At 41.5% G+C, this 12,935-nt stretch overlaps 1 protein-coding gene across 1 annotated transcript in view; it reads right to left on the minus strand.

The window, feature by feature from the left end:
- PSMB7 (proteasome 20S subunit beta 7) overlaps window positions 1–12,935 on the minus strand; it is a 55,971-nt gene that overhangs the window by 21,000 nt on the left and 22,036 nt on the right. Inside the window, exon 6 of the mRNA XM_010984354.3 lies at window positions 6,706–6,764. Coding sequence (XP_010982656.1) covers window positions 6,706–6,764 — 59 coding nt within the window. The remainder of the gene's footprint in view (window positions 1–6,705; window positions 6,765–12,935) is intronic.

Raw genomic sequence — 12,935 nt, forward strand, 5'->3', positions numbered from 1 at the left:
ACCTGCAGGCAGGTCTCTGGATCCCTATCTTCCGGATGAACAGTCTTGGGCCGTGGCTTGCCCAGAGTCATGCCGTAAGTACAGTGGAAACAGACTCAGCCCAGTCCTCTAGCTCCTATGCCCCCGCGCCCGATTCCATCTGACCACACTGAGCTCATGCTCTATGTTCCCCTTTGGAACCAGTCTATGCGCGAAACTGAACAGATTCTTTTCTTTTTTTTAATCAAAATAATGCAGCTCTCTTACACTACTGTCCACCTGCAAGGCACAAATAAATCTGAAACTTCAGTGTCTTTCTACTACTAGACTTAAACAAGCAAACAAAAAAACTGCAGTTGCCTCTAAGATCTGCCGTCAGAACATCATACTGGTATCAATTCTTTCATTATTTAAAGTGGATCTATAGCTGCCTGCAATGACAGATTAATTCTGTTTCCTTGGTAGCTAGGTGTTTGGCATCACGTTTGTGAGGTAACCACAAGCCTTTAGGGCGATAGCTGCTCACATCTCTAGCAATCTATAAGGGCTTCTCTAGAGGCCAGCACTTGCCGAGTGATGAAATATGACTCCATAAATCAGACGGCTGAAGTGGCACTTGTATACGTCACCATCTATCTCCGCAGCTTCTCTCTGAAGGGTACAGGGTAAGAGCTCATCCCTCGGTACTGCGACCAGAGAAAGGACCATCACAGTTGGCACTGACTAAGCATGTGCTACTTAAAACTGAAGACACACTAAGACTTGGGGGGGAAGAAAAGATCCTGCTGGTGTTAGCACGCCTCAGGCAGTGGTAGAAGCTTCAGCAACTCATCTTCAAAAGGCAGAGAGCCAGAGCTCTAGAAACCTGCAAAAATTGGCTAAGCCTGCAGTCTTCATTTCTTTAAGTTGAGCATCTTCAAAGTCTAGAATTCTAACTGTAGGGCACAGCAGCTGCCACTGCAGATCTGATCCTCTCAGCTTTTGGCAGCTCTCAACTTGAGATTCTAGCAAAAGAATTTTTCAAGTTGCTATTATTGCCTGTCATGGATTTATAAATATTGTGCACTATCTGCTGTGGCATGGCTCTCATGGGACGCCAGAGCATGCCAAACGCATAACAGAATGAAAAACAGTTCCTATTCTTCAAATAAATGCTAATTTTTTTAACTGTGCTCACACGATGTGTTTGGTGACCAACTTCAATAGTACAGAATATGTATCAGAGAGGGGGAAAAAAAGCTGATTGTCTTTTCCAGCAGCATTCAGCTGCTACTTTCATTAAGCTTGTTTAATTAGATTCCAGATGCTAATTTGCAAGTCGATACCAGAGGGTGCAGGACAGTTTGCCTTTGAATCATCTCCCTGTGATGTGAGGGTCCTGCCGCACACCACTACCCTTCAGCGGCCCTCGCACGCTTTCTGACAATTAGTGCGAAGAGGGGACAGTATTGATCTTGACAGACTAAATATTAATCTTCTACCCATTTTAATGAATTATAATCTTCAAGAGTTTAAATTTCTCACTGGGCCAAATGAAAACCTTCCTTCTTACAAAGAAACAGGATGGAAGGGAAACTAACCTAAGTCATCAGATTCATTTCCTCCATTCTCCCCCAACCTTTAAATAAAAATTTTCATTTCGGAAATTCTAACAATTTTCAAGATACATACTCACACGAAGCTAACACCGTATTTCCAGGTACTGTGGTCAAATTCCTTAACTTAACTGGACAATGGACTCAGAAGGTGTGTTATTCACTAATTTCCTGTCTAGCCAGCCTGTGGGTAATAACCAGGATCAGGAGCTTAGTTCTTATGCCAGCCTTAACAACAGGAAAAAAAATTCTAAGGGAATGGCTCCATGCAATTCATAATCACCAAAAAACCCTCTAACACAGCTGGCCCTTTGTCATTAGGTCAACTCACATTTCAGCCCACACGTGTGTTCTGCTAATGCACAGGTACAACGTCTGAATAAGCACCTCTGCTGATAAAAACGCAGCGTCAGACTTATCACCAGTAGGTAATACAATTTTTTTATACTTTCATGTCTATCAAGCTGAGTACCATAAACACTAAAGGTAAAGTTATTAAACTGTTTCAGAGGAACAGCTTCAATCTGGGAACAACCAAGAAAAGTTGCTTCTGACTCCTTTTTAATCCACTCATTCAACAAACCTTGGCTGAATACCTGCTGGGCACCGGTGACCATGCTAGGCGTGAGGGAACAGAAACAACAGGCCCAGTTCCTGCCCTCAGAGAATTTCTGGCTAACAGCAAGGAGACAGACAGGAAAATGAGCGTCACAAGGCTAGGAAAGGCAGTGTTGGGGCCACAAGTGGATGAGAGTGTTTAAAAAATTTTAATGGGCCTTCAAGTCACTTGGTTAGCCGGCAGTTCCTCTGAAACCTTGAGCCAGGGCTTTTACCTGAGGCAAGTCATCCGTTCAGATTACCTGAAACAGCAGAGGCCAGCTTAAGCATTTATGAATCTGAGCTGGGTTTCACTGTTCTGCTTTTTGGCCTGTAATTTCCCAGTGAGCATTTGCCCTTTCCCCATCTTTGTTTTGTCTGTCTACTAAGAGGAGGTGTTTGCTTTGTTGACTCTGCCCCAATGCTGCGTATTATTTGAGAAATGTACTAGTTATCGTCTTCTGTTACCACAGGAAAAAAAAAATCAGCACTTTCCAGAAGGGAAGAAGAGAAAGTCCCCTCCATTTCCCAGGTGGTTTTTGATGACTCAGATTTTGCTTTAAGCTCAGGGTTATCCTGTCTCAACTCAACAAACGTGTATTGAACATTAGGAGCTGAAGAGATGATTTTATGACCCCTGCCCTCAAGGGTCTCCCTCTCTCAGCACGTGGGGAGGATGACCCTGGAAACAGCCATAAAACAATGGGACGAGGGTGTCCAATGGAGCACAGGAACACAAACAAATGAGGAAGCAACTGAGGGCGCCGCTGGCAGACACCGGCAGCGAGAAGGATTTAACGGCAAGCAAGTACATACTGTATTCAAAGAACAGCAAGCAGGCGAGGAAGGCTGAAGTGGAGCAGGAATGCAGACCTGTGTTTCCTAAAGTTTAATATTCATACCCCTGGGCTTACACGTGACAGTGATACATGAATATATTCTTTATTTATCTTAATAGTATGCACTCATTTTCATGTGTCTTAGAGAAAAAAATAACCAGCATATCAAATCCAGGATCTCATAAACTCTATTTTAAAAATAAATTTAAATTAAAAGGTGAACTAGAGTGGTTTCAGGGAAGGGAGGAAAGGGAATTGACTGGAAAAGTGCACTTTTGCAGGGAAGGAAATGTTCTGTATTGATCTGACTGATGGTTACTTGGGTAATCACAAATGCCAAAATCTATCATACTGTACACACTTCAGATGTGTGTATTTTATTATATGTAAATGATAACTCAATTTATAAAAGTGAGTTGATGTAAAAGAAAAATTTCAAGAAAAATAACAGTACAAGTGGCACCCAGATATGGCAGAATCCTTAAATGGTGTGTGTGTGCAAATGATGAGTTCAAGACCAGCTCTGTCCAACAGAAATATGTGAACCACATATGTAGTTTTTAATTTTCTAGTAGCTACATTTCAAAAGGTAAAAATAGGTGAAAACAATTTTAATATTTTTGTTTAACCCATATACTTAAAATAGTATTGTAACAACATACAATCAATATAAATATTATTGATATATTCTTAAATTTTTTGTACCAAGTCTCTGAAATCTGGTGTGTCTTCTACTTGCAGCACCTCTCAGTGCAGACTAGCCACACTCAAGTGCACAACAGCCACGTGTGGTTGGTGGCTACCGCACTGTGCAGACCATGCAGCTGAAGACAATGAGAAAACATTAAAGGTTTTTAAGGAGGGAGATTTTCATTCCAGAAATACTATAGTCTAGGCCCAGCACTGTCCAAGGCACCGGTTTATATTTTTAAAAAAAGACTATGGGTTTTCTCTAGTCTTTTTGTTTTAGCAATAAAGCCAAGAGTTTATTTCATGAGTCTGGCCTAAAAATTACTGTTTGGCAAGCAATTTGTAATTATGATAGCCTAAAACTGCCCCCTCCCACTGCAACTCTCTGTGAAATGTGCAGCAGTTACCGCCCTGGCAATCCATGCAAGATTTCAGAGGCAAAAATGCTCTCCTGGGTCTCTGTTTGAGACACATCCAGAATCCTTTCCCCTACTGAAGGGAAATAAGCAGTCATTCAACCCTCCAGTCTCAAAATAGGCAAGAAAGAAAAGTCATGGAGGGCTTCTTGCCACAGAAAGACAGAAAGCCTTTTTGGAAAGAAGGAAAATAAAAAGTTTGTAAATTTGAAACCAAAACACTTCCACAAGTTCTATGTAATTACAGAGCCAGAAATGACACCTTGGCAGATTTCTCCTTCACATCAAAGTCACTAAAACAGTGTCATCTCAACTTTGCTATGCAGCCTCAGCCTTCCACTGAAACCACATCATTTAATCTTCACCGAAAGAAAGCAGATGGCCAGCAGTTAGTTGCCTGGACTTCACAATAATTTTAGTATCTATTAAAACCCCTTTACACTGTTAAAGTACTGACTACTGACAATGGTTATACTATTTGCCTTCTATTTACTTTTAAACTTACTTCACTAAAGAAGCAAGTACCTTCTCCGAAAGTGATTTTTCTTGATTGTCAGCCTGAAGTTTCATAACTTCAGTGAATAAAAACCAGCCACCTGACACTGTAAATTTAATTAGTCAATCTGAAATGGGAATTTGGTCAAACTATTCCAAGGTCTCACAGCTAACACAATGTTAAGTGGTCTGACCTAAGGAACACACGCTGCAGACTGATGGTATCAGATTTTTTACTGACGGGATGATCTCATTTCCTTTTACTTCCCTAAGTCACAGCAATATTAAATCCATGGCCTTTGACTCATTTCAAACCCAAACTCTAAATAAATAATATAAAATTACTTTAGTAGAGTGTTAAGTCACTTAATATACCTCATGCTTTCAAAAGTTTCTGCAATTCTCATTTTTCTTTAAGATATGGATGGTCCAATCAATTGGAAATAGACAAGGCTTTCAAGAAAATTTGAAAAGATTAATGTGGTTTAAAGGAGGGCTTGACATTACTGAGGTGATTTTCTAAACGGAAATCATCAGAGTCCTTCTCCCCATACCTTTGTCAGTTCTAATGGATTTGTGGAGCCTCAGGAATTCCTCTCCTTCAGTTTGAAGACTGGGAGAATATTTTTTCTTTTCCTTTTTAAGTGACCTAGTATATCTTATTTTTCCTTTGTACTTAAGAAGTCCAAACAGAAAATAATGCTGATATGGGAATAAACTTTCACATTGAGAAATGAGAACAGAATTCTAACCTCATTTATAGTTGATACTTGGACCTGTTTACTAGTCTTAATTGGAGCAAGACACTATTGTTTCTAGTACAAAACACCTAGCTAAATTCTATCTTTAGTCACGTTTTAATTCCTGCAGGTATTCAAGAAAGGGAAGAAAACTAGCCATCAGTGACCAAGTCACTTAAGAGTGCTCTCCTCATGTACCAAGGGCGTGGTGGCTCCTGGCAGGAGACCCCTGTTGCGGCTGAGCAGCATCCACAACCTTACCTTCTCTGCTCTCCTGGCACTTGTCCCAAACCTAAAGATCTGAGAGCTTCAGAGCTCCAATGACTCTTTATGTTCTGATGACAATGAGCCACAGAAGAATAGAAGTTTTTAAACATGCAATCTTTTCTAACAATGATGAGGCATTGTCAAAAAGTAATTCCCCGAAACACCCTCTGGTAAACAAATAAAACTGCAAAGGCAGGAACAGCAGAAACACACATATTAAGGAATAGGGTAACACTCATAAACAGACTAATAATTGTTGAAAACAAGTTGATACTCCCCATCAAAAAATTAACATCTATCCAAAAACCCAGGGCAGATGATGAGGACTGCCTTACTGTGCCTACAAGCTGGTTCAGCAGCGAGGATAAAGCACAGTGGAGGAATAATGTGGTACCATAAAGTATCCGAGCACACTGAACACTCCTTTGAATATGACAATGAAAGACCTGTGGGCTTGCTCTTGGAGATTTGGGGGGCCAGGGGGTTCCTTAATAGGGGAAGGGGGACATCTATCATTAAAGCAGACTCGGGTGGCATGTCATTCAGAAGATACCACCCTCCCTACCACCACAGAAGAATCTCTAATAAATATATGAAACACTAGTTCCATCACACAGGGAATAGCCCACTACACACATGACATCGTTCCTATCTCCTGCCAGATGCAGAACAATCTACAGGGGTTTTTCAAATTGCCCCCATTTTCAGGCCAGGTCTGTGTGACATGCAAAGACATACACAGCTTCTCTATTCTTGGTGAGAAAACAAAAAACCTGTCATTTCGAGCTATCGTGACACAGAAAGTTTAGAACATAAGAAAACATTCTACACTACAGCGGCATTTATAGCCAAGAAGATTCCCAGACAGCCCAGAGGCCAGAAGGAAAAGCTGAAGAGCCTGAAGGAGGGCACAGCAGGGCCGCTCCAAAGCGAAGCTTTCCCAAGTAACCAGTCTTCTCAGCAAACAGTGTCTGTGCCAAAAAGCATTCCAACTAACAACAGTGCCACACAAGCTTTGGAGGAATCAGCAATTTGTTAATGTCTGACACACAACTGGAAAGATATCTGATAGAGAAGAAAACTGTACCTCCATATCTGGCCTAAATTTATCTTCAAACACGGCCATTGCTGCCAAGGAGCCAGAACCTGTAAGAAAAAGATGCATTTTTAGCATATTTACCGACTCCCAGCTTCTCCATCTCAAGTTTACCTCGGGGCAGCAAAAATGGCAACGCACACCCAATGTCACATTCAAATACAGTGTAAATATTAATACTATAGGGCCACAAAAAACAGATAAACACTGCTCTTCAAAAGCCTGGAGTCACACTTACCACCATCTCGGGTAAACCTGCAACTGGTCCTACTTCTACTATTAACAGGAATAACTGTAAATTATTCATAATAAAATGCTGAGGCATGAAAATGAGGTTATGGATAATTCGTATGTGTTCAAAAAGCGAATGCCACATAATTTCATATATCCTATGTAGTGAGTCTTGTGCTCCACAACTGGGCCTTGGCAGGCTGCTGGGTATGGCGCTAAATACCAAGCCAGTTAGAAAGAAGAGATTGCTTTAATGAGCTGGCCCTGGTAGAGTCACCTTGACACACGGGGAAGAAACTACAGCACCAGCAATGGTAACAGGCCTGCAAGCTGCTGCCACCAGGTTATTCCAGCTACAACTGTAAAACACTTTATTATGTGGCATTTATTTGGAGCTATTATTTTTAGTTTGTACTTTGCAGAGTAACAGCTGAGTAGACAAAATGACAGACAAAGAAACAAAAATTTATTACCACAATAGCAAATGGCTGAAAGGTTATGCTGCATAGATATTAACAGAGAGCAAATTTCTCCCTACAAAAGTAGGATGTAAAGGCATTACAAATAGGTATGGGCTCCCTTTGAATGGATGTAAAAGGCAGCTTAGCACTACTTGGAAATTTAAACTTGCTTTGTTAGGAAACCAGAGAATCCTTAGAAAACCATCATCTTGTCTTTACAGGGCCCTGGCAATATTTCAGGATACTCTACTTTTGGAGAGAGGATAGAGTTGCCCACAATTTTTTACTCCAATTAGAAGATTTTTTTGGCATTTATTACTTTTTAACTTGTTTTGCATAACACTATCTATTTAGCTGGGTCACAGAGAAAACCATATTTTCTATTTAAAATGATTTGTGTACATCGCTTGACCACCTCAATGGTTTAGCAAAGGAAAAAGGCAGCGATTAAACAGTTTCAAATGAGGTGTCCTGCTGATTTTATCAAGTCTGCTGAATGTATAATGAAAAAGGAGAAGCTGACAGCATCACTGCATTGAGAAAATACAGACTACCTTATCTGAACCATTTAAGGAGGTCCAATTATAGATCAAATTTAAAGGGTAGAAACAGCAGATTTACAGACACAAATCAATGAACATGGTAATCCCAATGAATATGACGGATACTCCTGTTAGGGAATATTGCTGTGGTTGAGGATCATTACCTTCACAGCACTGGATACATCACATCTAAAGCAGTGGGAAGCGACGAGTGCAGACGGCATTACAGGCAATGACTATTCATTTAGGCTTTGGGAGCAAAAGGCAACCCCATTTTCCCCTCTCACAATTTTCTCTTCTTAAAAAAAAAGTGGGGGGAACCTAAAGAGATATTCAAGGCCCTTTAGAAAGGAGACAGAAATTACACAGATATAAAACTTGTACACCCAAATAAAACTACACACACACACACACAAATTCACCAAAAACAAATCTCAGAATTTCATAGCACACATGTCCCGGACAATCTGGAATTAGCGTCAAAGGCTACTAACGGTTTGTGAGTCACACGTTTACTCTGAGTTTCAGAGATCAAGGGGGAAAGTAACCCAGGTGAGAAACCCAGGCACGGGTGAGAACCAGTCTTGGGCTTAGCAGTAAAGAACGAGCTGGTTTTATGTGGAAAACAAAGGACAGCTGTCATGAAGAAACAAGAAAATTGCAAATAAGGAAATCTCAGGAAAAAATTACTGCTAGATCCAAAATGCTCTGCAGAGTGCCCAACAGTAGGCTCGCCTTTTCCAACCTAGACCGAGAATATCTCTGCAAAGAGCCCAAGAGTAATAAACACACCAGAGGCCTGAAATATACCTCACCAAAAAAAGGACAGGCGAAGGGGTGCTATTTTACCCAAGTGCTAACAACCCTGTGGAAAACTGTAATCAATTCCTGTAAAAGGGAAAATCCAACTTACCTTAAAGGCATTTTTCCCTAAAAATTACTTGTCCTGTATATTCTCCTGGGCCATCCTTTCTTTGGCTGTTTAACAAATTAATTTTACTCTTATTTTTCCTGGGCACACACATTTCCTTCTGCTCAGCTTCATCTAATATTTTAGGAAATGAAAACTATTTCCCTCCCAATATAATAATTCTTCCTTTATCAAAGCTTTTTTTCCTCAGAAAAACTGCAGACAAAATTTCCGTAAGTGGAAACATATACTATATCTAAACTCTTAGAACAAGAAGTGTCTATCTAATGTAGTGATGCTTCTCATATTATCAGAGAGAGTGACTTTTTTCTTAAAGAGCTAGAAGGTGTAGGGGAGGTAAACACACAAAGGACACAGGGGTCCTTATTACGCTGTATTGTTGTATTTCTGCTTCCCCTTTACATCATGCCCCCAATACACACGCAGATGCACAGAGTTGAGAAGTTTTCTGGAAAGCAGAAGCTTGCTAAACTGCCTGATTCTGTGTCCCCTGAGACCAAAGATAAGCGGACTCCAAATAAATTTGAAAAGAAAGGGGAATTCCACATTAAAAACAATTTCTAAATCACCTGCAAATTAGCTCCTGCTCCTAGCTTTTTAAGAAAGGAGGACTCTGGCGCCCCCTTTTCAGAAATACACAGAAATGCCAGGCAGTGGAGCACACTGACTTTGTCAACAGGTTTCTAGGAAACTCTGAACGTGTGTCTGCCATCTAGAAAGTGAAGTCAGAATTTCAAACATGAGCCTTCTGAACCCATCCTTCCCCCCTGCTTCCTCCTCCCTTCTCCCCTCCTCGCCGCTGTCCTATATGCGGTTGAATCTGCTCCTCGCCATGTCTTCTCACAAGACTTTCAGGATCAAGCGATTCTTGGCCAAGAAACAAAAGCAGAACAGTCCCATTCTCCAATGGACTCAAATAAAACTGGTAATAAAACCAGGTAACGCTCCAAGAGAAGACAGGCAGAAGAACCACGCTGGGTCTATAAGGAGCCGCACAGGAGGTGGCGTGTCTGTCTATGCTGCGTCAAGGTCACTTGCATCTTAGCACATCACTGAAAACATCACTACTATCCGAACGGCTGGATGTGTTTAATTGGGAAGATGATTTTCCTCTTTGTGTCAGAGTTTCTGCACTAATGCTTTGGCTCAGTAATAAATGTATGAGACCTTTAAAAGAAAAAAAAAAGAATTTCAAATATGACTGCAATTGTCCACAGTGGCAAGAGAGCAAGGTACAAACCCTCCCGTAATTTCAAGGCAATGCAACTGGGGGACAGAACAAGGTGTTGGCCATTAAAAAGAAAGAAAATGGCAAACCCAATGAGAACTATTTTTTTTTTTTAATAATTTCATTCAAGTTCCCCAGATTTGATCTCACTTAAAACTATACACACTCGGTCATCAGACAAATTCCATCCTAGTACAGCAGCCATTTGACTCACAAAACATTTAAATATTATATCCCATTCTCCCCATAAACCAGAATAATGCCCTAAGACATTCCATTATTTCAGCATCAAAGAACTAACCTGGCATTCACACACCCAAGACCAAGGCAAAAATCCTCTGAAGGAACATTTACCCTGATTTTTTATTCTAAAGACAAGGTGACCTCAGACAATTAGTCAGAATGGTCTGGTTTCCTATTAAGGAATAAACAGAAAAAGCAGGAGACAGCATACTGGGTATAAGGGCTACTGCTTTAGACAGCAGGCATGTCAGGTGAAGGAAATGGACGTCAGAGGAAATATGCTTCCTACAAGCACAGGATGAGCTCTAGGAGCAAGGGGTATGAGGCCTGCCCTCAAAGAATTTCTTAGAGCAGAGAGCAGGCAGCCAAGGGGGAGGAACAAGAGCAGTCTGTTTGAGGACCCACTGTGGGCCACACATCACGTTATGTCGTTTAGTCATCCTCACAACCACCCTGTGAAGTGATAAAGCTTCTTGTCTAGGATTACAGGACTAACAAGCACAGGGCAGGATTCCTGTCTCAGGTGTGACCCTATAGCACTCTAACAGAAAGTTCTACAGGCCACAATGCACTTCAGAGCAGACACGTATGACCTTCCACGACCAGGGCTCCGGCTCCCTCGGCCCCTCCTCTTCCCCAGTATACACATACACTTGACACTCTGCCAACACTAAACTGACAACAGTGTCTGAATGCCCAGACTATTTCAAGCCTATCCCACCTTGACACGTGGTATTCCCGCTGCCCACCTGACAGCCCACAGAACGCTGACGCACCTGCCAAACCCCCGCTGAGAGATGACTTCTTCCCGGAAGCCTTCCTTGACCACCACATCCTCATGAGAGCTTCTCACTCTCATCTCTGACAACTAACTTGTCCATCCTTTCATATCTGCATCCCCCATACCTAGCAGCCTCTGGTACACAGCGAGCACTAAACAGAATTTGCTGTTAAAATTAAAATTAGGCTGATCTGAGCACAACTGTTCAAATGGAGAAGCTGGGGAAACTGAGCTGGCGCTGAAGGAGTGACGACAGCAGTATATGCCTTGATAAAGTGTAAGAGAACATTTATTACCTAATTTACCTTACCAGGATGAATGTAAGATCAACTCAAATGTAAAGCAAGTTCAATTTTCAAAAAGAAAAAAAGGTTTTAAACCCACAAAACCGCATCCTATTATACAGCCTAGTCTGATCTGAACTCTCTGATATCACAGAGTGAAATGCCTTCCTTGGATTTCTGCATTTTTCTACCAAAGCTCTGTCTCATCAGTAGTTTCCAGGTAGCTGCTCCTTAGCAACCTCCACCAAGTCTGCCTTTTTCAGCCCACCCACAGTTACTGAGTAGCCAGTGTTGCTTCCAGAACAAAGCTCTTTAAACAGAAAAACGAGGTACAACTCAGTGACCAGCATTTAGAGATAACTGTGCAAGATGCTGTGACAGCTGCCTAGTTCCCCACTGACTTACCTCTGCATCATCCACCATCCTCCCCGCAGCTCGCCCACGCCATCCACGCACACCCACTTGCTCAGCCACTCCCAACTCCCAAACCACCCAGCAGTCAGGCTGTGGTGAGTCAGGGACGGGGGAACTCAGCCCTCTTCATCCACAGGGGCCAGAACTGCTCTGCACTCCCAGATCCACTGCAGCCACCCGGGTTGGCACCACCTCACCCCGGCTGTCCGGGTTTGGTGTTCATTAAAAGAATTCAACAGATGCCCCTGTGAGCCCCAGAAAGCACGGTCTGCTCCCCATCTGACTTGCCAGGGCCTGACTCACCCACAGACTTTCAAGATGACTCCATGGGGCGCCCACACTGTGGACCTCCAGGAGAAGGGGGCCCAGGCACAAAGGCCATGGGCCACATCTCCAGCACTCTTTTAAAATGAAATATGTCTTATTAATTGACAGGTCACTGGCTTAAAAAATAAAAAAAGGACTAACACCTGTAAACAATGTAAAATACAAGCCCTGAAACTCAGAAAAAATATGTGCAACATGCAGGGCATTAATAACCAAAAAGAGCTCACACATAAATAACATCAGTGCACCAACAGAGAAAAGGACACAAAAACTTACAAAAAAAGAAAAAAGGCAGAGACCCATACACATTTAGAAACACTGTCCAAGTTCACTAGCAATCAAAGAAATATTAATTGAAACTAAATAGCCTGTTTCTGGCTTTTAGATTAGCAAAGATTAAAAATAATACCCAGTACTGACAAAGACATAGTGAAAAGCACAATCTAACAGTCTTGCAAAAGCACAAATAGATAGAACTTTTCTAATGGGCGATTCAGAAACATCCGTCAGAAAGCATAAAGCTATATACAGCCACCAAACCAGCAATTCTACTGTTAGAGATATTCTATTCTAAGGAAGTAAATGGATAAGTACCCAAATTATATTATGATCACTGTTTAGATTAGGAAAAAACAAAAATAAGAACAACAACAACAACAACAAATTGGAAGTAAATGTAAAGGTCCAACAGCAACAATCAGGAGACAAGGAAAATAAACAAATACTCTATGTATGGTCATTAAATATGACAATACTTTTTTGGCACTGGAAAGATATCC

The sequence above is a fragment of the Camelus dromedarius genome, chromosome 10, assembly GCF_036321535.1.
Source record: "Camelus dromedarius isolate mCamDro1 chromosome 10, mCamDro1.pat, whole genome shotgun sequence".
NCBI lineage: Eukaryota > Metazoa > Chordata > Mammalia > Artiodactyla > Camelidae > Camelus > Camelus dromedarius.